This window comes from Prionailurus viverrinus, chromosome A2 (assembly GCF_022837055.1).
Source record: "Prionailurus viverrinus isolate Anna chromosome A2, UM_Priviv_1.0, whole genome shotgun sequence".
Lineage (NCBI taxonomy): Eukaryota > Metazoa > Chordata > Mammalia > Carnivora > Felidae > Prionailurus > Prionailurus viverrinus.
Genome location: NC_062562.1, coordinates 46120291 through 46142318, shown reverse-complemented (window position 1 = coordinate 46142318; position 22028 = coordinate 46120291). Strand labels below are relative to the sequence as shown.

Genomic DNA, 22028 nt, shown 5'->3' with positions numbered 1-22028 from the left:
GTGCCTCAGTTTCCTCATCAGTAAAATGGGGATAACAATCCTATCTATTTTACAGGGTTAACATCAGTTATAAGTGAACTAAAGGATATAATAAAGGACTTTGAACAGTACCCGGTTCATAGGAAGCACTTAGCAAATATTAACCTTTCTTCTTCTCTTAATTCCGATTCTAGACCAGTGGTTATAAACTGAGGCTGATTTTCCCCCATCCCCACCCAGGGGACAATTAGCAAAATCTGGAGACACTTTCAGTTGGCAGTGGGAGCAGGCTAATGGCATCTACTGGGTAGAGTACACTGTTTAACATATGCTGTTAAACATCCTACAGTGCACAGGACAGCCCCCTCCAGCAACGAATTCTCCAAATGCCAAATGCACTGTGGCTCAGAAACCCAGTTCTAAACATAAAAAAAAAAAAAAAAAAAAAAAAAAAAAAGAGAGACTCAGAGTGGCTAAGTCACCTGCTCACGGCCATTTTACTCCAACCCTGGTGCATCTATTATTTCTCTTTAAGTGACATCATGCATACGACTTTAGAAACTTTCAAATATTTTTTAACATAACGGAGAATTAGCTGACAAAGGATAGACACCCAGTTTTAAAGTGTATATCTTCGGGGCCCCTGGGTGGCTCTGTCGGTTAAGCGTCCGACTTCGGCTCGGGTCACGATCTCATGGTCCGTGGGTTCGAGCCCCGTGCCGGGCTCTGTGCTGACGGCTCGGAGCCTGGAGCCTGCTTTGGATTCTGTGTCTCCCTCTCTCTCTCTGCTCCTCCCCTGTTCATGCTCTGTCTCTCTCTGTCTCAAAAATAAATAAACATTAAAAAAAAATAAAGTGTATATCTCCATTAACGTTTTGTAACATTAAATTAAAAATTACAGAGAAAATTACAAATGGATTTCCTGCCAATAAAACCCTGTCACCAAGAAGAAGGTATGTTAATTTTTTTTTCTTTTTATACAAGAAGAAACACCGAGGCACAGCAATTCAGCTCAGGTTACTCAGGAAGAATTAGATCATAACCAGAATGGTGTGCTTCTTTCTGAAAGCCTGAGACAGAATAAAGTTTGGAGTCTAGAAGTCCAGCTGGTGAGAGGGCCATGCGCAGGAGAGCGCTTACCTTTTTTCCGTGATGGGGCATCCCTGTCTATCTCATCATCTTTCTTTTTATTCCCTAAGTCACTGGTGTTCACAGTCACTGTTGCCTTGATTTCCTGCTGGGCCACCTTCATTCGGTCATAGAAGACCTTGAAGAATTTTTCCGACTTCTTATCTTCTGTTAACCGGCAGAAAAAGGAGTGCTGCCAAAGAAAACCCACGGATTTTCAACACTGTGACAGATCAGTGATTGAATCCCACTCAGGACACCAAAACCTCATGGAGACCAGAGCCAGCCAACAAAACCTCACAAACAGTTTATAGTTCAGACCAAAGTTAAACATGGTTCTATGCACTATCATTCTCTAGATTGTATGGCCTGAGGTTTTCTAAACAGGGACCTCAAAGCAACCTGCCATGGATGTCTTTGATGGAGCAGTCATATAGGCTTGGGAAGCATGCTAAGGGGTGTTGGGGAGATTCCAGCCTACTAAAAACAAGCCCCTGCAAAACAACGCCATTAACAAAGGAAACAATGTATTTTTTTGGTAATTACTGTAGGTCCAGTCTTGTGTTTAAGGACTTCCAAGAGTCCCTCAACTCTGCACAGCCTTGTGAATATACACAGATGAGTAAGATGTGCTACCTTCCCCTATAGGGCTCCATACCAGGTTAACAAGTCCCTAAGTAAGACAAAAATGTGCACATAAGAAGGGTTCTAGGAGCTACACAGACAGTTACATCACAGAAGCTCAGAGCTGGCAAGGAGGACAGTGGGCCAGAGCAATCTCAAAATCTTTGTAGAAAAGGTGATTTTCAAATCTTGTCTAGAAGGACAGGTAAAGAGTGGTTAGATGAAGAAGCTCAAAGTTAACAGGTAGCTTGCCTCTTGGATGCACATTTGTTTTTGGACCCACTGCAAGCAATCATATACACTGTTGATATAAAAACACAATATGGTGTCTCAACTTCATTTATGAGTGTTCGTTTTTCACCCCTTTGCAAACACCACGCTGTTGTGAATTATTTACATAAAAATACAATACGGTCATTTCCAGAGGAATAAAACAAAGCTCCAAACAATATATTTGCTTCTCTCAGTTGGATCTTTCTGCCAATTTCATATCCTCCCCCATTTGGAAAGATGGCATTTCCCTACAGAAGGTAGACCTAGGCTTGCAATCCTAGAAAAAAGTAAAATCTTACCAGCCTTTGCAACCCCTTAACTCCTCAATCTCTCACTCCCTCCCAACACACACCTGCTGCCAGATTCAGCAGGCCCCGGGAAAGCCACCATGTTTCCATCTGCCAGAAGGCAACTGCAGTCACCATGACCCTTCTTCTAGCCACTAGCCCATATGCTCTATTGACAAATGTCAGTCTCCTTTGTCTACAAAGCACTTCCTGATTGTGCTTTTTCCTCTCCCTCCACTGTTCTTCTTTACTTCTGGTTGTTTCCAACATACAGCACAAGATCCATCCTTCCCACTTGTGCTTCCTGGTTCTATCTTTTCCCCTCCAACTACTCTCAAGGCCGGTACAAGTCACTGCCTGCTTACTGCTTGGTTGTACTGTGTGTCACTGAGTCCACTAAGACTCCCACATTCTCTGAACCAAGCTCAAATCTTTAGTGTCCTCGATTGCCCTTTACCACCTTGTATTTTCTTACAGGTTTCTTATTACTTCATCCATCGTTCCATTCATTTACCCCTTCATCCATGCACCTATGCATCCATCAATCTGTTCATCCATCCGGTATTTACTGTGCACCTGTCATGAGTTGGACACTACGCCCATCGCAGAAGATAACAACAGTGAACAAAAAGGGGCCTGGACCCTGCTGCCTTCCCATGAAATTGGCAGCCTGGTAAGGACAGACATAGTAATTCAATCATCGCCCTAATGATGTTTTACTAAAGTAGCCATTTATCCTTATGACCCTGACCCAAGAGAATGGGTTAATGGGCTAATACTGTGGCAGATGCTCAGTGCCACCGCCTTGCTCTTCCTTGCTTTGCATGGCTCTTCCCGTGGCTGGGTCCCCTAGTAACATCACCTCCTCAGTGAAGCCATCTCTGATAATCCTCCCTGAAGCAGCAACCCAGGCAACTGCTTATTCTCCCATGCTTTGTTTTATTTTCTACTTAGCAACTGGTATCTGTTGTATTTGTGCTTTACCTACTTACTGCATGTGTTAAGCAGAATGTAAGTTCCAAGAGGGTAGGTGCCTCACCTCTATGGTTCACAGCTGTCTCCAGAGCACCCAGAGGAGGCCCAGCACATAGAAGGAGCTTCCTAATTATCTGACAAAAGAATAAATACAACCCAATACTTCATGGCTCCTTTTAACTATAGCCTCCCAATCAGATCCTGCTTATATTCAGTGGCTGTGCCAGATGTGAATCCTCAACAGAGACTAATTCTAGAAAACTTAATTAATCAAGATATGAAAAATCAAGTTCCAATCGTTCACTCCTTTGAGAGCTGATACATCCACCAACAAAAGAAGTGTGGGGATGAAGCACACAACCTACAGCCACCTACCTAACTGGGGTGACTACAGTTTCCACCAAAATGAACCAATACAGAGTCTTGCCCACATGGGGTCATGGGGTGAGAGCACCAGAAGGTGGCTGGTCAGGGCAATTAACTTGAGTTGCTACCCCATTAATCTTCTCGCTGTATGGAGGCAACTGAACAAAGCATCCTTTGGACAATCTGGTCACTCAGAAAAAACAAATGCACTTTAAGTAGGTGAGCAAAAAGATAAATAACTAAAGCCTTCCATCTGTCATATTTAACAGGGCAACACAGCACAGACTGACGGCCAGCTACAAACCGCACTGCTTAACGTCTAGCCGGTTAACCCAACAGATGTCAACTGATAGCGTCAGGGTAAGAAAACCTCTTATGAAATGGGAGAAGGGCAAGTGACTGAGGATTACACACTTCTATATATGTTTTGCAATGGCCAGTATATTTATTTTACATTATTTATATCAGTCCTTAGTCTCTCAAGGATCTGAAGCAGCTTTATAAACAGAATGTGGTCAACAAAATAATAAAGTAGACACGAGGGTACAGAGGCATCAAGAAGCACAGAGAACTGGAATGAAACAAGGGTGGTGCCTGGAAGATGGAAGAAATGATTCAGGGCAGTCCTAAGTCTCTGAGGTACCCGCCCATCAAGCTAAAATGGGAGGCATACTCCACCAGGGTTATTATTAAGTATCAAAAAGAAAGATGCTGCCACTGCCTAAAAGGAAGGAAAGCATTCTTTAATGACAGGGTTAGAGGGCAGGCTTTCCAGTCAGACCGCCTGGGTTCAAGTGCCGGGTCCCTCACTCACTAGCTCTGTGCAACTTACTCACCTCTCTAGACCCACATGGAAGGGCTGCTCCCATGTACACCAAGTGCTCAGCACAGGGCCCAATGAGCGTCAGTTTTTTTGTACCGCCATCACATCAGTAGGACGTGGAAGCCCCATGGTGAAGGCATCCCCCTGAGTGGCTAGGGCAGGATAGCAAAGCGTGAGCATTCTGTCTCCAGAGTCAGAGACACTTGGGTTTCAGCACTACCACTCATGAGCTTGTGTCACCTTAAAAAGTGACAACATCTCTGAAACCTAAATTTTCTCATCTGAAAAATGGGCATGGTAACAGTACCTCACAGTGGTTACGAAGCTCTAATGAGCTAATCACAGTAAAACGCACAAGGGCCAGTATTTCCTGACTGTTTATGAGGTGCCAGGAACTCAGAGTAAAACTTGCATGTGGTGTCTCACCAAAAATCCTACAGAGGCAGTTATTTCTCCTTGGAGATCAGGGGACCCTAAAAGATAATGGGCATCAAGTATTTAGCACACCCCCAAGATGCCCACACCGTGACAAATGTAACCTTGCCAAGACGCTGGTGAGACCCAAGAGCTGTCGCTTCAGGTCTCCTGCCTGAGAATCTAAATAAAGATACTCTGAAAGGAAGAAGCTTGGTCTCCAAAAGGGAAGCAGTACTATCTTGTGTAAGAGGAGAAGTGAAAAGTGACAGCAGTGCAGAAGAACTAAGGTACCTCCCCCACAGAGGCAGGATGTGCCACGGGAGAAACGGGGGGCTGAGGAACAGGGGCCCTCAGCCAGAGGCTCGTGGAGACAGTCACTGCCCCTCTCTACTGGACTTGGCGAGCCCAGAGCCCTGCACACAGTTCAAAGGCCTGTTTGTTCAACCTCTTACTGTGATGCTCTGTTTGGAGGGCTTGGGAGGAAAAGGGGACACCCCCCTCTCAGGACTGTTTCCCCAGATGCAGGTTGGACCTCAGAATGGAGGCAGCGGGGGGCTCGTCCTCCCAGACCTCAGGCTCTCAAAACAGGGCCTTTCCACACGACACGTATCCACTCCTCCGTGAACCTACGAATCACCCCTTTCTCCATCTAAGAACCAGTAGGCAGGTAGAGACTGTTTTGCTTTTGCAAAGGTTTTGCTGCACCCCACTTGGCAGATTTGAGGTAACCATTTGGTGATGCCCCTGGAGAGTGTGAGTGGGGAGACTAAAGGGAAACAAGAAAACTTTCTGGACTGAAAGAAATATGCTAATTAGGCTGGCGGTAGACAGAAAGGTGTGGTAGGAATAACAGCAACAACAAGACTATACCTGGGACCTGTGAACATGTCACCTTACAGGGCAAAGGGAAACAAAGTCGCAGACAGGATGGAGGTTGCTCATCAGCTGACCTTAAAATAGGGATATTATCCTAGATTGTTCAGGGAGGCAATCTAATCATAAAGGTCCTTAGAAGAGGAAGAGGAAGTCAGATGCCATAAGAGAAGGACTCCATTCAGCACTGCTGGCTACAAGGATGGAGGACGGGGCCATAACCCAAGGAATCCAGGTGGCCTCTACTGGAAAAGGAAAGGAAACAGAGTCTCCAGGGGAGAATTCAGAAAAAAACGCAGCCTTGCCAACACGTGGATTTCAGCCCACTTAAGGCTCATGTCAAACTCGAGATAAAAAATCTGGTTGTTTTAAATCACTAAGTTTGTAGTAATTTGTTACAGCAGCCGTAGAAAACGAGTAGAGCTATAAACATTTGTCAAATCTGATCAAACCATACACTTATCATCTATGCACATTAGAGTCTATAAATTATGTCACAACGAAAAGGGAGAGATGGTAAAAAGATGGGCTTTGTTCCCAGAAAGCTCGAGTACTAGGTAAAGATGTCCAGAGAAGGGGCTACCCTCCGAGGCCATCCCACCGCAGACGGATCTGTGATGCTGCCCTCACCGCTGCCCTTTCATTACCCTCCATGTGTCTCCACAACACATGGGACCTCAAAGCCCCTTCCATGCAAGCTGTCTTGTCAGCATGTTAGGAGACTGCCAAGACAGATATCATCATTCATAAATCCGTCACATTATATATCAAAGAGTTGGGTTAGGAGAGGTCAGGGTCTTCCTGCTCCCCCGTCCTGGGCTCTTTCTACCATCCTTCCTTTTTAAGGAACACATGGAAGCCCGGCCCCAGTGGTTGGACAGGGAACTCAGAGGAAATGAAGGCTGCTTTGGAGGGCAGACCCATAGAACCAATTCCAACCTCACAGACAAAGGGTCTGCTTGGAGTAGCTTTAAGGAAGTCGGGGGTTGGAGCAGATGAGCAAGTGACCAGAGGCAGTGGCCACCTCCATAGCAGCTCTGGAGGGCAGTGGTGGCCACGGGGGGGAGGGCGCTAGGCGTGGCTATTGTAAGCCAAGCTGAAAGACAAGAACCACAGAAAAATACTTATCACAAAATGTTAAAGCAGGAAGCACTCTATTCTGGCAGTTTCCATTTCCAAAGCTGTTCCCAGCAGAGAAATCGCATTCCCTGCCTCCCTCCACAAACACCATCTTAGGGAAAGATGCCATGTTGAAGGGAGATAACGCAGAACTGTTCAGCTTGAAGCAGGGTGGGAAGAACCGTCTCTCTGCCACTGGAACTCCTCCTTAAAACGGCAGGCCCAGGAAGTCTCTTTAGAAACCACCACTTCAGTCTGGCCCTCCACATTTTACAGAGGAGGCGACTGAGGCCTAGAGGGGCAAAGGGACAGACTAAGGACACAGAATCCTTGGCTCCTGACCATCCATGCCAGTCACTTTATGACCACGCTAGGCTGTGGCTGGGTGACACGATGGCCTGAGTGCACACTCCTGCCCTCAGATAACTGTCAGGTGGCCACAGGTGGCCCTCATTGGGCTACTTAAGCTGTAGAGGTTCTAAGGAACTGAGGTCTTAGTTTTAAATAATAATGAAAACATTGTTTCAGGTTGCTCGAAAATAGTAAGATATTGCCTTGGCAGCCACCCACTATGGCCACTTAAATCCTTGCAAAGAAATGGAACATGGTTTATGACAAGCCCACCCAGCTATTGAAATAAGAGGCACCCTGAAGTCAGAGACTTACAGACAGTGGCAGCTATTCTAGGAACAGGCAGGCAGTGTGCAGGAGGGGGTGGGCGGACACTTTTCTTCAGGTGCAAGAGGTCACAGTCTCAATGACACTGCAGGCAGGGGGTCCCAGAGCAGAATGGGAAACAGAGGCCTTCCCTATGCTCTGGACACACACCAGGGAAGGTACGAGAATGAGCACCTTATTGAAAAGCCATCTTCCCCAGAGTTCAGAGACTTGAGGGGCAAAGACAGACTTTGTACCCCAGAACACAGAGCCAGCCAGCCAGCCTGCACCTATAGGAACACAAGGCCTTTGAGAAGGAAGCAGCCCTTTATAGGTGACTTAACTCAAAGAATGGGGAATGGCAGGAAGCAGAGGTAGACGTCATCCCAGATGGAGCCTGTCAGGAGCAGGGAGAATCTGGGGGCAGCGGTAAACAGCACCAATGGGACAGCTTCAAAACTTTGATCCTGCCCCAAAGGAAAGCATTTCCATGTTGAGGTTGGCCCACCTTCTAGAAGCCCTTGTACTAGGCCTGGAGGGAATCCAGAGGATGAGCTTTTCCATTTCACTGTCTAGTACTACACGACTTGACCACCAAAGCCCATGAGGTTCCCTCTGGATGGTCACTTATCTGCTGTAAAATGAATTAAACTCTCTGAGTCCCACAATTTGAAGAATGTGACTGCTGACCAGATTCCTCCACATAGTCAGATTTCTCTCTTCTCACTCTACCTCTGAAACAAAAGGATCTCAGACTTGGCCTTGGGAGTCTTGGGGACTTGAGGAGACATCTCCACCCAGACCTTCCCAGTTTGAACAGATCCTCTCCGGGTGTCACAGTAACAGCAATGGCTACCTGTGGAGTTCTCTTCCTGTACCTGGGGTTAACTGAAAGTTTACCACTTCCTGGGGACCTCCTCTATAAACTATGCTATAGTGAATGGTAATTGAACAGTTCCTATTTTTTAAGCACTAGGTATTTTATACATATTATCTCATTTAATCCTTACAACTATCCCATGAAGTACGTATATGTATTGTTATTAATCCCACTTTACAGATCAGGAATCTGAGGCTCAAAGAGGTTAAATAACTTGCCAAGTCACACAGCTAGGAAATGGTAGTGGTGCCCCAGGACTTAGTCCCCATTTGTCTGTTACATCAGCCCATGCTCTAGACCACTCCGCTTTGTTAAATACCTCTCACCTGAGCAAGTCTGTCAACCTCTAAACACTTTCTAACTTTTTATAATCCAACCCCCACCCCACCCACCCCCAGTCTCCCAGCTGCACAAACACAGACTATTCTCACAGTAAAGAAGAGGTATGGTAGACACACATGTGAATGTCCCAACTTTCCTCTGAGGCTTGATGCACTTGTTAAGATGGGCTCCCAAATAAGGTCCCTCTGCTAGTTGAAGATTTGCCAGGGCTGTGGGTTATATGTGAACAAAACCATGGTCACACAATGACAGCTATAGGTCTTGAGTCTTTTTCTTAGAAACCAAGGACAACAATCAAAACCCAAGACCATGAACCCTGAACTAGGTGATAAAGCACACGTGATTAGGCATAGCTGCTTGGAGAACTGCAGGTCTGGAAACTTAAATTTTAGCCTTCTCTCCCCACTAACCAGCTGCCTGACCTGGGCAATTTACTTAACTGCACTTATGCCCTCAGTTCCTTATCTGAACAAGGAGACTCTTACCACCTGCCTTGTCTGCATCACGTGGAAGCTAGGGGCCCATCAAGGTTGCAGCTAGGAAACATTATGAGTGAAGAACACTTTGATTACCATGGGATCCTATTCAAACCCAAGGTGCTGCTGTTATCTTTTCAATTCCCCTTTCAAAGGAAGGGTATTAGAACATAAGACAGGTGGATCAACCTATGCACTGGGTGGTACATGATGAGCAAAGTCTAGTGTGCAAAAATCATCCAAGGATAAACAATTCTAGCTGATACTGGCAGGTCAAGATGGCCTCTAAATGGACAGCAAAAATACAGTAAATAACAATTCTCAGTAACTGTCACAATAAAGGAAGTTAAAAAAAATTCCAGCTGGTATTTTATTATTTACAGAAACCATTTAGATTCCTTTGTACATAAAAATAAACAATTTTCCTTCCATTTCTCAAAGTTTAATGTAACCCAAGGCACAATACAAGCTTGTTGTCAAATGTTCCTCTTAGATAGGCCCTAATCTTTCAACATAAACTATTTTTCCTTTATTTACTTACTTATTTTATTTTATTTTATTTTATTATTATTTTTTTTTACCATTCTTGATTTGGGGAAAAGTCTGATGAATGAAAAGGGTCTAATAATTAATAAAGTGGTCAAGAATCAAATACTCCCCTGGTATAAATGATCACTCTAAGAAGGAAATTTCTTGCAAGGTTTGAGATGGGTTTTAACCGGTAAACATCAGGAACTTTCAGCTCATCAAGCTGTGTGAGGATGTCTCCAGCTTTAATGAGTTTAGAAATAATACACATTCAAGGCAGAAAATAAAGAAGTGATGAAGCAAACCAACTCTGGGTTAGAAAGATATCCACATCTCAAGTTCATTTTTCTGAGAGAAAGTTCTCCCTCATCTAAACCATATAGCTGTCTTTTGAGGACTTACACAAATGCCCTATTTCAATTACTCTGCCAGCTAGGGCTGGACAGAGGCCACCTTCTGGTACAAGGCAGATTTCTAATGCCTGAGAGAAGAGGTGGGGGACAAGGAGATCCTCACTCGAATTAGTCTGGTCACTGAGCTCCGAGTAAGGGCCTGAACTTCCAGGTCAAAGCCAAAGCAGTGGCTCTTCATGATGCTTCTTAAGGTGAATTAATTTTGGGTTTAGCAAGCAGAGAAGTCCAACCTGCTCTATAAAAACCACTTTTCTCCTGGGATGGAAAGCTTAACAACTCTCCTTTTTTTTTGTCGCCCAGTGCCCACAGGAATCAGCACCTGTGAAGAAAGTCTGCCCTGTTTGGTAAGGAGGCTGGTCCCCCCTCAGTGTGGATCAAAACACTAACAGTTTCTCAAATATTCATCAACAAACAACAAAGTGTACTCCCACCCCCAATATTTAAAGGTGCTTTCTTACAAAGTCCCTGTGTGTATAGGTAAACTGTAAGTAAACATCTCTAGCAATATTTAACAGAAATATCAAACAGTTTTCAGAAAGGCAGGTCAGGCATCCTTCTAGAGGACCTTGGACCTTTGACCAAGGGAAAAGACATTAAGGAGACTCCACATTTTCTCTGGGTTCAATTCTCAAAACCCACCATCTTTTGTGTGTGTGTGATGGCACTGTCTCTTCTAGCCAAAGATGGAAGAGAAAAACATAAAGTCTCCAGAGGAAAAGATGACCAGTGGAATGTGAAATAGTTCCAACGCCCAAACTTGCCTGACGTCACAGTGGACTGTAGTAGGTACCTCCTCAGGAATCTTCTTTGAGGGCAAGAATGCATCATGGTTGCTCTTCACGTCAACATGAGGCTTATAATAAGGAAAGGTGGGTGTGTATAGCAAACAAGACTTTGATTAGACTTGACGAAGGACTTTTGTTAAAGCACTCAGGGAGGTTTGAGAATCTGTCCACAGACGTCTACTCAACTAAAGAAGACGATGAGAACAATCTCAAGTGCATGCCTGGGGCTGCAGGAGGGGCTCATCAGCCTTCAGGAGTGCCCTCCATGCCTGCTTCTAGGACTCAATGAAAAGTAACTTCTGGCGGTTAGGGTGCTCACAGGTCCCATTTTGGCTGCCCACAGACTTGCCATGGCATCTGTAACACGAGTGCACAGGAGCCTTCTCGGCGAGCCTCCAACCTGCGCCATCAGGCCTGAGAAGACATGTGTTGGAAAACTCTTAACACCCCAAATTTCGACTATGCATCCACACTAGAGGGCACAGGGGGCCAAGGCTGAGTCTGTCTGTTCCCTCCCACTTCACTCAGGGTGACATCTGTGCTACTGAGAAAGAGGACTAACACACGAATTGGATGGTAAGAACTTTGGTCTTTGCTCTTCTTTCCATTCCGTGTGCTGAGGGCCATTAATCAACATTGACCGACTTTTCCTGCCCTAAAACCTATAAAGTTCCCCAGGGCATCCAACTTGAGCTCTGTATCCTTCACACACCCATTTCCCCTGTTTGCACAGAGAGCGGCAGGGGCTCCAAGGAAGGGCTCTGTATCCCTCACACTTAGCAAGGTCCAAGTGGATGGGCAGGGATGGCTGAGGAGATGGGTAGGTTGGGACAGGTCATTTGTTAGCATGCAGCCTCAGTTCCCTCACGTGTAATGGGGGAAGCAAGAGAAGTACCACCCTGCTGACAGGCCTGCCGGATGGAGTAAAGGAGGCACCACGGATGAGAGCCCGGCAGAGGCCTGGTATGTGGTGGCCACTTTCCCTTCTCTGCTCTCAACAAATCTATGACAAATCCACTCGACCATAAAATCCAAAGAAAAATAAATCCACTCCGGACTGCCAGGGGCAAGGACACTGGCTGGCAAAGAGCAAAACATCAACCAGAGTGAGTGCCTTCCTGATGGAGATTCCAGTCACCCTGAGTCCTCTGCCCAGCTCAACCAACTCTCAGGTGACAGCTCCCCTGTGAACCCCAAAGAAGAAGCTCCAGGACTTGCATCTCCCAACCCCACAGGCCCATTTCACTAGGTACTAGCCCACCATGTAGCTTCCTTGTGGCTGCAGAGAACATACTTGGGATTTGACAGTAAAATATACAGATGGCCAAGAGGATGGAGACGGCGGGATGAAATTACACAGCACTCATCTGTGTAAGTGCTGCGTAATATATTATGGCTTTGGCTTCAGTAACGTGTATCCAAGCAAATCATGGCCAGAGCCAACTTGGTGCCCTTTAGAAGCACTGACTAGGGGTTGGCAGGGGCCACAGAGATCACTTAATCCAGCCTCCCACCTGACGACATGCATATTACCGGGGTCCAGCCATCATTAGATGCCCTGCTTCCCCCACCCCTCCCCGATGCTATGCTTCGACCACCTTGACCTCCTTCAGCTCTGGCAATAGACCAAGCCCACACCAACCTGTCTGTCTGAACACCCTTGCCCTCTGCTCTTTACATGGCTGGTTCTCATCGTTAGGTTTGGGCTTAAAGGGCACCTCCTTGGAGAAGCCTTTCCTGACCATCCTAAGTGGGTTCTCCTTGACATTCTACACCCTGGTTGCTTCCTTCCTCATGCTTCTCCCAGTGTGTTAATTATTTAGCTGGTTTACTAGCCATGTCTCCCACTAGACTGTAAGCTCCTAAAGGGCAAGGACTGACTACATCAAGGCCAACTCATACAATGCCTGGCACCCACTAGGTGCTCAGTGAGTATCTGCTCCCTTGAGGAATGCACAATTCTGAAGGAGATTTATTTCCAAAAACCTTAAAGTGAATCAAGCTTTGCATGACAGTAGCTAAAGTTTAACTCAATTACCCAAAGATCCCTGTCTGCGAAAGCCCAAAGTCCTGCCAAATGGAGAAAATGAAGCATTCCAAAGACCAGGTGAAGGTGGCTGATGTGGCCTTCTAGCCTCTCACAGGCTTATCAGGTTTGTACACATGCCTCGGTGATAGGCTCAGGCTACCTGAGATCCTTAATCCATCTAGTTAACTGTTAACTACTCTGGCCCCACTGACACCTGCATTAGTAACTATGGAGCGGGAAGGACAATCAATTGTGAGCCTTCCACCGACTCCCCGACATAACTACAGGCTCTTGGGCTGAACAGTTTGTGGGGTTGTGTTGCAAGGAGGCTAATAAAAACATATTTCTCAAACACCGTATGGTGAGGGCAACTGAAATGCATCCTCCTCAAAAGCAATCTAATTTTTTTTTTTTTTTTTTTTTTTTTTTTTTTTTTTACATCCTGAATGCAGAGGGAAGCAAACAGCTTGAAGATGTTAGATGGTTTATAGAACTACCCCTTCAGTGTCTGGGCCATCTTGATGGAAGCAAGTTTAAAACCCAGGCATAAGAAAGTGGTAGAAACATCAAGAGAACCTTTGCCATTTTCAAAAAGGAACCTGGGGGGCCCTTAGGAAACATAAGTGGGCAGAGATTTATCAGTGAAAAGAAGGGTCGTGGCAGAAGTCCCCAAGCCAGCTGTGGAGGTCTGTTAGGTTCTGAGGCCTAGGTTCCTTACTTCTGCACCAGGTGCCTTTCCTCTCGCCAGGGCAGGATTCACACTGTTGGCAGTTTCTAACAAGAAAAATATTTTCAACCATGAAGTTAACTCTGCTGGAAGAGCTCCAAAGGGAAAGTCCCTCCAGTTACTCCAAGGAAAAAAAAAATTACCTTCTTGGTCTGGAATCTGGGGATATTTTATGCAGATGTCTCTAACAGAAGTTAATAAAGGGAAGTCAGCTTGCCTTTGATTATTCAAACAGGCTACTGCTATTAAGAGTTGCACAACTCTTGGGCAAGGCAGGGGTGGGTTCTGGCTTTTTTTTTTTTTAAGCCTGTCCTCATGGCAACTACTTACTCTTTTCTAAGAATATTTCATTCTAACTTCCCTACTCACATCTTTCCAATACCTCTCTTCTGGCGGGAGTGTGGCCAGTAACATGAGGCCAGCTCAGAAGGCTCTGTGGTGGGCACTCCTGGTGCCTGCCACATAGGGGTTCTGAGAATGACAGTTCCATGTCCCTGCTGAGAACTGGATGGAGGAGCCACTATTCTTTTCTTCCTCTCTTTTTTTTTGCGGGGGGTGGGGGTGCAGGCTGAATAATTTCAACCTGCAAGGTAACAGAAGTTGCCCAAGCTCTAGGAATTATCACTGTGGGACAAACGCGTTCCCTTATTTTCATGTGGTTCTATTTTATAATGTGCTAGGTGACACAGGAGACATCCACCCGCCTAGGGCAAGAGCACACAGGAGGATGGAGGGAAAAACAAACAGCCCTTCTCCTCTGGGGCATAGCAACTGTTCATACAACTGACAATGGAATCCACCTGGTTTGGGGGCAATCCAACAGGGAAGAGTAAATTTCTATTGGGTGAGATTAAAGATGTCTGGGATAGGTCCCTATTATGGAGGGGCTGGGTAATAAAAAAAAAAGAAAACCATGAGAAAATAGGGGAGGGTGAAAACAATATACCTTAGCGGAAACTCTTCTGATGTCCTGGAGCTACACAATGCAGAGCTCTTGGTGGGGGGTGGAGGTGGGGGGGAAGGAAAAATATTCTGTTTCCGGAGACAGCTCCAAGAATCATGAGTAGGTGTGAGAAACAAGGAAGCTTATAGATTACAAAAAAAAAGAAGAAAAAAAAAAAAAGAAAGAAAAGGGGGGAAAGGAAGGAGTCAGGGAAGAGGGGGGTGAGATCTCTGGGAGACAGGAGAATTAAAGAACACCATGGCAACAAGTCCGTCCACCTACCCTGGCCGCCCACCCACAGCCAGATTCTTTGCTGACGCACTTGAGAACAAGCTGGTTCCTACCAGCTCAGGAAGGTGAGCAAACCCAGAGAGCTCATTAAATCCCTTCTCAGCGACTCTTGTCTGCCTGCAGATAGTGAGCAAGGAGGATATAAATAGAAGTTATATAACATCTCTTTGTTGATTCCTGTGCTTACCAAAAAAATGCAGCATGACCTTGTTTTTTCTGAAGCGTTTTCCTCGGCCTACTGGTTGAGGACTTTAATCAAGTTAGGATCATCTTAAAGTTTAAATAGCAGGACATAGATTTCCAAGTTAAGGGTACTCAGGACAATCAGCCGAGTTCGGAACCCTCAGGGTCAAGTCCTCCTCAGGTATACAAAAATATCCAATAGCTATTAAAAAATTTTTTTAAAGAATTGTGTGCTTCTCCTTAGAACATTTCCTGATGATGCTAGGGATAATATTAATTCCCAAGAGCAAAGAACCATTAATAAATTGGCTTCTTTGGTTTTCCAAAGGAGGTCAGAGCACTTAAAAAACACAAATATATAAATGTTTAAAGCTAACTGATGGCTTCTAAATGACTCCAGGCATAATCAGCACACCTTTCCTCTCTTAAAAGGCAAGACATTAAGGGTCCAGTGGATGTCCTCAGAGACACCTTCAAAAGTAAGCACTGAAGGAAACACAAATGTGCCCTGAAATCCAGCCCAACCTGGCCAGTCCTCCAGTGTCTGCTGGGACTTCTGAACAGACTCCTGCTTTGGCGCCTTTGCAGAGAGGTATTTAATAGGAGTGTGTGCTTACAGGATGCGCTGCACAGCTCAGTTACTCTGATACCTCGTCTAACCTGTTGATGCCACATAACTCTTAGAAACTGTTGCCATGGGAACTTGTCCCTCTCCGGCATTCGTCAAGAAATGTTACAGGTGCTAGAGAATTCAATGCCTTTAGTCTCAGTAAGCTTTGTCTGAGTCTTGCAAGGTGTGGCTTCAACCAAGAGGACTTTCAAACCCATGATGGAGGGTTTTGAATACAAATGTCTTCAAAGGACAGGGGTTCACTGCACAGGGCATGGAAGGGAGGCATGTCTGTGCTGGGATAGCCTGAGAGTACATATAGGCCCCACTAAGCATTTAAATTCTATATACAGTGTTTTCAACGCATCATATCAGCTAAACAAAGATCGTGTAGGGCTCTAAGTAGCTCAGATGGTGACCCCAGCAAGAGATGTAGTGGCTGTCATCCCTGAGATGGGATTTCCTTTCTCATCAGAACTGGTGGGTGGGCAACAACACAATAATGCATAAATTCAAGTAAGGCAAGAGTCTACATCCCTGGTCGGATCTCTAGTCCAGGGACAGTCACTTGAAATGCTTCAGCCCATCTCTCAACTGAGTTGCTTTAAGCCTCCTGCCTTCTCTTCTTATAAATTCCTGCCAGAAAAACAGGATCTACCTTCTACAATATGAACAGTGCAGATCTGGTAGGAACCAACACATCTCCATGTCCCGACGCAGCAATGTTGCCAGGTAACAAATGTAGAAATATACTCAGAAAACTGTATGTGACAATATACAACCTCCGCGCTGCAGCTGATAACCGAGGGAGTGTTAAAACACCATGTTCTCTTAACACTTGGGCTTTTGGTGTGAAAATAAAATTAAACGGGATACTTCCTCTTGTAAATATAAGACAGGCATACAACTCACACATGCATCCACTAATTGGAAATAGTAGAGGGGCTTGCAACAGCCATCTGCAATGCGCCCTGTCTTTCACTCCCCATTCTCCCCGCCAACATGAATTCCAGAAAACTCAAAACTGAGCAAGAGCCCTTCTTTTATCAGGGAGAAGTTCACCTTTGACCACAAAAAGATACTCAATAAAGACACCAGTGGAAACTAAAGGAAGGCTCTTACATTATTATAAAATTCCTCATGTTTCCATCGTGTGGGTTTGTAAGACAACTTTTATAATTTGTGGCCTAACCAAGCAGCGATTCCTTGCTTCTTAGATCAAAAAACCAGTACATCCTGGCCCTAGCCCCAACGAGAACAAGACAGACACTGCTCTCTATTGTGTGTAGCCCATGAGTGGAAACAGGCTAAGCCCCTGACATTGGACTCCTGTATCTCAAAGACTTTCTAGCATGGTAGAGAGTTGGGAGATTTTGGAGACGCAGACCTGGGTTCAAATCTCAGCTGTGCTAATAGGGTGACTTTGAATAAGAGCTCTGGCTCTTTTGAGACTCATTTTCCTCACATGTAACTAGAGCTACCAGACCTAGCCCAGGGGAACTACATAACAGTACCACGTATAGCTCCTGCTCTCTTCCTTTATCTTTGCCCCCAAGTGAATACTGTCCAACCAATCGATGACTCAAATATGAGGAGAATCCAGTGCAATGAGCCTCTTTGTGCAAAATGGGTAAAACGTGAGATCTAACAAGCCTCTCATTATGCCAGAGTACATGTGCTTCTTTATATACAAGTAAAAAACAAAACTTGTTAATAATGTAACCTAACCTTTCATATAAGCCCTAATTAAATGAGCTGCCACTCTCTCCACAGAGAGGAAGTTATGCAATAGAGTTTCCTTATCATTAACTTTCATAGACCTGGGAACGTGGAATTTGATAGAGGTGAAGCAGCATGTATAACACTTACAGTTTTTATTTAGCAAACAAGACACTAAGCCTAAAAGAAAGACTTTCATGGTTTCCTTCTCTGTCATTCACAAGCCAATATTATAACCAAAGCAAAGACACCAGCCACACGAGCTGTCTTCTCATGTGCTTCTCACAGCACCCTCCACAGAGTCCATCCATCAAACGAGCAACCAAGAGTGAAGCCACAAATTCTAATTTGCCAGATAGGAGGCAAGGTCCTCAAAAGGGGTCCAGAGCCCCTTTTCTTGGTCTCCAGGGAGGGGAATGTGGACCATGTCTGTGCCAGGGAAATTAATGGAGGCTTCTCATACACCATGGAAGCACCAACACAGAGAGAAGACAACTCAGGCTGTGGCAAGAAATAAACCCAGACACAACTACCAGCTACCTCAGTGGCCCTGAACAACTACCATGACCTCCTGGATCCTTTATTTCCCCTTTGGAAAAAGGGTTCATGGCAGTACCTACCCACACAGGATCACCAAAGAGAGTAACTGAGATCAAGCGGAGAAGGCATGTAGCATACCTCCTGGAACATGCACACTCATATTCTGGTACTCGTTACCATTACTACTATCTCTAGTTATTAAGAACAAGAAAACAGAGACTCTTAGTGTTTCTGGCATCATAAGGATGTTTCTCCAAAGTGACACTGTATATTTCCCTTAGACTCAGATAAACCTAATTCCCTTTCACCCCTAAATTTAGATGGTGCCCCTTTATAACTGTTACAACCAGTAACAACAAATTTTCACATCCTTATGTTTATATTCAAAAAACAATAATAAGGCTAACATACCATGATGGCCATATAAGGGTCAGAACTTCTGTTCATTCAGTGGATATTTACTGAGCACCCACCATGGTCCAGGTGCTGAGGAGTAAGACAGAGGTTTGACCCTGGAAGAAATTACATTCTTGGGTGGGTGAGTGGAGAGAAAAACGTACTACTGACAAGTAACCATAAGCAATTACTGCGTGTTAAGCACCATGGTGAGCTGAGCATCTTCCACATATTAGCTCATTTGGATCTCAGAAGAAGCCTCGAGAGTAGGATTCTCTACAATGACATTATGTACAAATGAGGTTCCCCTTCATCTAACACATATGAGGTGTTTTCTGTTTTTTTTTTTTTTTATTTTTTTAATGTTTATTTTTGAGACAGAGAAAGACAGAGCACGAATGGGGGAGGGACAGAGAGAGAGGGAGACAAAGAATCTGAAGCAGGCTCCAGGCTCTGAACTGTCAGCACAGAGCCCGATGCGGGGCTCGAACTCACAGACCATGAGATCATGACCTGAGCCCAAGTCGGATGCTTAACCGACTGAGCCACCCAGGCGCCCCACACACAGGTCATTTTCTATGGAACTTGGAGGTCAACACAAACTTGCTTTCTGTTCTCTCGGGTCTTACAATGAACTTTCACTTCAAGTGTGGTGATCGCTATAATGAATGAACAGCCTATCGGTGGAGACCACTACTTCTGCCTCCAGGGGAACCAAGAGAAAGTTTCCAAAGCAGGAGACATTTCAGACAGGGTTTGCTAAGTATTCCAGGCAAAGGGAAACAGGACACATCCTACATGGAGCAGAGGCATCTGAGTACACAGAAGGGACTGGCAAATGAACAGATGTAGCTCCAAGACAATGAGCGTGGGGGAGTGGGTGCAGAAACCCAGGCAGGGCCAGATCATGCAGCATACCACTGGATTCCATCATCTGCAGAAGGCTGTTAAGATAGGAAATGAGGGGGCGCCTGGGTGGCTCAGTCGGTTGAGCGGCCGACTTCGGCTCAGGTCATGATCTCGCGGTCCGTGAGTTCGAGCCCCGCATCGGGCTCTGTGCTGACAGCTCAGAGCCTGGAGCATGTTTCGGATTCTGTGTCTCCCTCTCTCTGACCCTCCCCTGTTCATGCTCTGTCTCTCCCTGTCTCAAAAATAAATAAAACGTTAAAAAAAAATTAAAAAAAAAAGATAGGAAATGAGGTGGTCAGGCTTCTGTTTGGGGGACATCATTGACAGCAGCATGCAAGAGGTAAATGCCCACAGGCGGGGAGGGCTCTAAGAAGCTATCCCAGTTATCCAGGGGAGACACAATCAGGATCACAACTCGGAGAGCTGCATGGTGGTCAGCAGTAGGAATTCTAAAGCCAGAGTGACTTCTAAGCCCCACCTCCTTCCACCTCAGCTGAGCCAATTTGGGCATGTCATTTAACCTGAAGGTGCCAACTGTCTGGCTCATTACAAGTCCTAACTGAACGCTGACCACTAAACTACTGGGAGGTGGAGTGGGCACAGAATAAGTAAGAGAGGAGTGACATACAGTGACCAGTGACATCCAGGTATGTCCCCTGGTCAACAGGAGGGGTGCTGGTGAGCCCCTTGACCAGGGCATGGAATACAAGAGAGCAAATGGGACAGAGGAGGGGAGGTGACAGGTGCACTTAAGGTCATGCTAACCTACAGTTAACACAGGTGGAGATGCTCAACGGGGATTCAAACAGAAACGTAGAAATCAGCAAAGAGGCGGAGCCAGGAACTACACCTTTGCGAGCTATTGGCATAAATGGTAGCCGGAAGCCACGGGAGATGATGAGATCACCCAGTGAGTTTGGAGAAAAAGAAGACAAACAGGCTCCAACATTTCAGATATTTTAAGATTAACTGTATATGCCCCAAGGCCAGGAGGAAACCTTTGTAGGAGGCAAAGAAATAGCACAGCACTGAGCCCTAAGGAAGCGACTAACTTAAAGTGTGGTGGTCTAAGGTAGGTTGGTCAGAGAGGGCCCACAGATGAAAATCCTGCAGTCCCAAGTATATGGACTCTTAAACTGCTTTAATCTGCCTTCCAAATCTGTTGAAAGGTGATAAATAAGGGTAATGGAATATATCTGAGCAGGGATGGTGAAGGAAAGGGAAGACCTCCTCTAGGGAAAAAAAAAAAAAAGAGTCTTCTAAAACATACTCCCACTGTCCCTATACACCCCTCACACACACAAAAAAGGAAGAAAAGTAGACACCCCTCTTTCCCTGAATTCCTTATTAAGTGAATAAGTGGCCAAAGTATCTTGGAATTTAGGATATTGGTCATCTGGTGAAGAGAATAAAGAGGGAAAGACATGGTTCTTCCCCTTTGCCAGGTTAATATTTAGACAGTCAAGATTCAATAAGCACAGGGATTGGCCAAAATTTCGGTAAAGGGACAAATGCTAAATATTCTAGGCTTTATACGAACTCTGTAGCAACTATTCCACTCTGCCCTCACAACATGAAAGCAGCCAGAGATAACACTAAAGGAGTAAGCATGGCTGTGTTCCAATAAAACTTTATTTACAAAAGTAGGTGACAGACTGAATTGGACCTACTGGCCAGTTTGCTAAGCCCCGGACTAACACATCACAAGCCAACAGAGGAGAATCTGGGGTCAGCTTGAAAGTTCATAAGATGCATTCATTCCCTCCTTAGAAGTCATTAAGGAAAGTTAGCAAGAGCACAGACCTTTTGCTAGACCTGAAGGAAGAGAAAGAAAGGAGAAAAATCTGGACTTGTGGATTTAAAAGGATGAAATGAAATGATGGTTCAACATACAACCTCTTTCAAGTCTTCTTGTTTTTTTTTTCCTGTTCTTTAGTCAAATGTTGGAAACTATGGAAAACCCAATGGTTTCTTTGAAGACCCTCCTTAGAAACCAATTCCTGCTTCTAGGTTTCGCACAAAGTAAAGAGCTTAACATTCTGCTTCCAAAGATCTTCCCTCAATCCCCAATGAATGTAATCCTCTACTGGAACACTAGAAGAGCAGATACATGTACCTGTCCACTTCTGCCTAAACTGATGGCTTTGCTATTCAGGAAAAAGGAAAAATAATACTGGGTCTCCATTTCCTCTAAAAACATGAGCCAGGGTGCATACTTTCCCTTCAAAGCACCTCAACAGGAATGTGTTTCTTTCTTTTTTAAAAAATGGTTTTTTTTTTATTTTTGAGAGAGACATAGTGCAAGTAGGGGAGGGGCAGGCTCCAGGCTCTGAGCTGCTAGCAGAGAGCCCAACATGGGGCTCAGACTCACAAACTGTGAGATCATGACCTGAGCCAAAGTCGGACACGTAACCCAGTAAGCCACCCAGGCACCCCCGGACTGTGCTTCTTTATACCCAAGTGAGGAGGAACGACATATGGATGTGCTGATAATCCCTGCAGTCACTTCTTGTCCTGGACTGCAAAACCAAGCCAATATGCCCATGCCTTCTCTAGTGTCCACTAACGTCTGGAGAACTGCCATGACCAGCTGTGTGGGGTGTCACCTTTTTGGAGAGTCATTCACATCTTATGTTCTCAAGAATGGTAACTACCTTCAAGTGTTGACTTTCTACCTGAAAACTTGAATTTAGACCAAAAATCTTGAAAGAACTTTCAGTGACACATCAGTTTCAT

At 45.2% G+C, this 22028-nt stretch overlaps 1 protein-coding gene across 5 annotated transcripts in view; it reads right to left on the bottom strand.

Annotated features, from left to right (window-relative positions):
* ITPR1 (inositol 1,4,5-trisphosphate receptor type 1) overlaps positions 1–22028 on the bottom strand; it is a 328507-nt gene that overhangs the window by 73007 nt on the left and 233472 nt on the right. For all 5 annotated transcript variants that reach the window (XM_047850329.1, XM_047850325.1, XM_047850327.1 and 2 more), the window contains one exon: positions 1120–1300. In XM_047850329.1, the coding sequence (XP_047706285.1) occupies positions 1120–1300 (181 nt within the window). The remainder of the gene's footprint in view (positions 1–1119; positions 1301–22028) is intronic.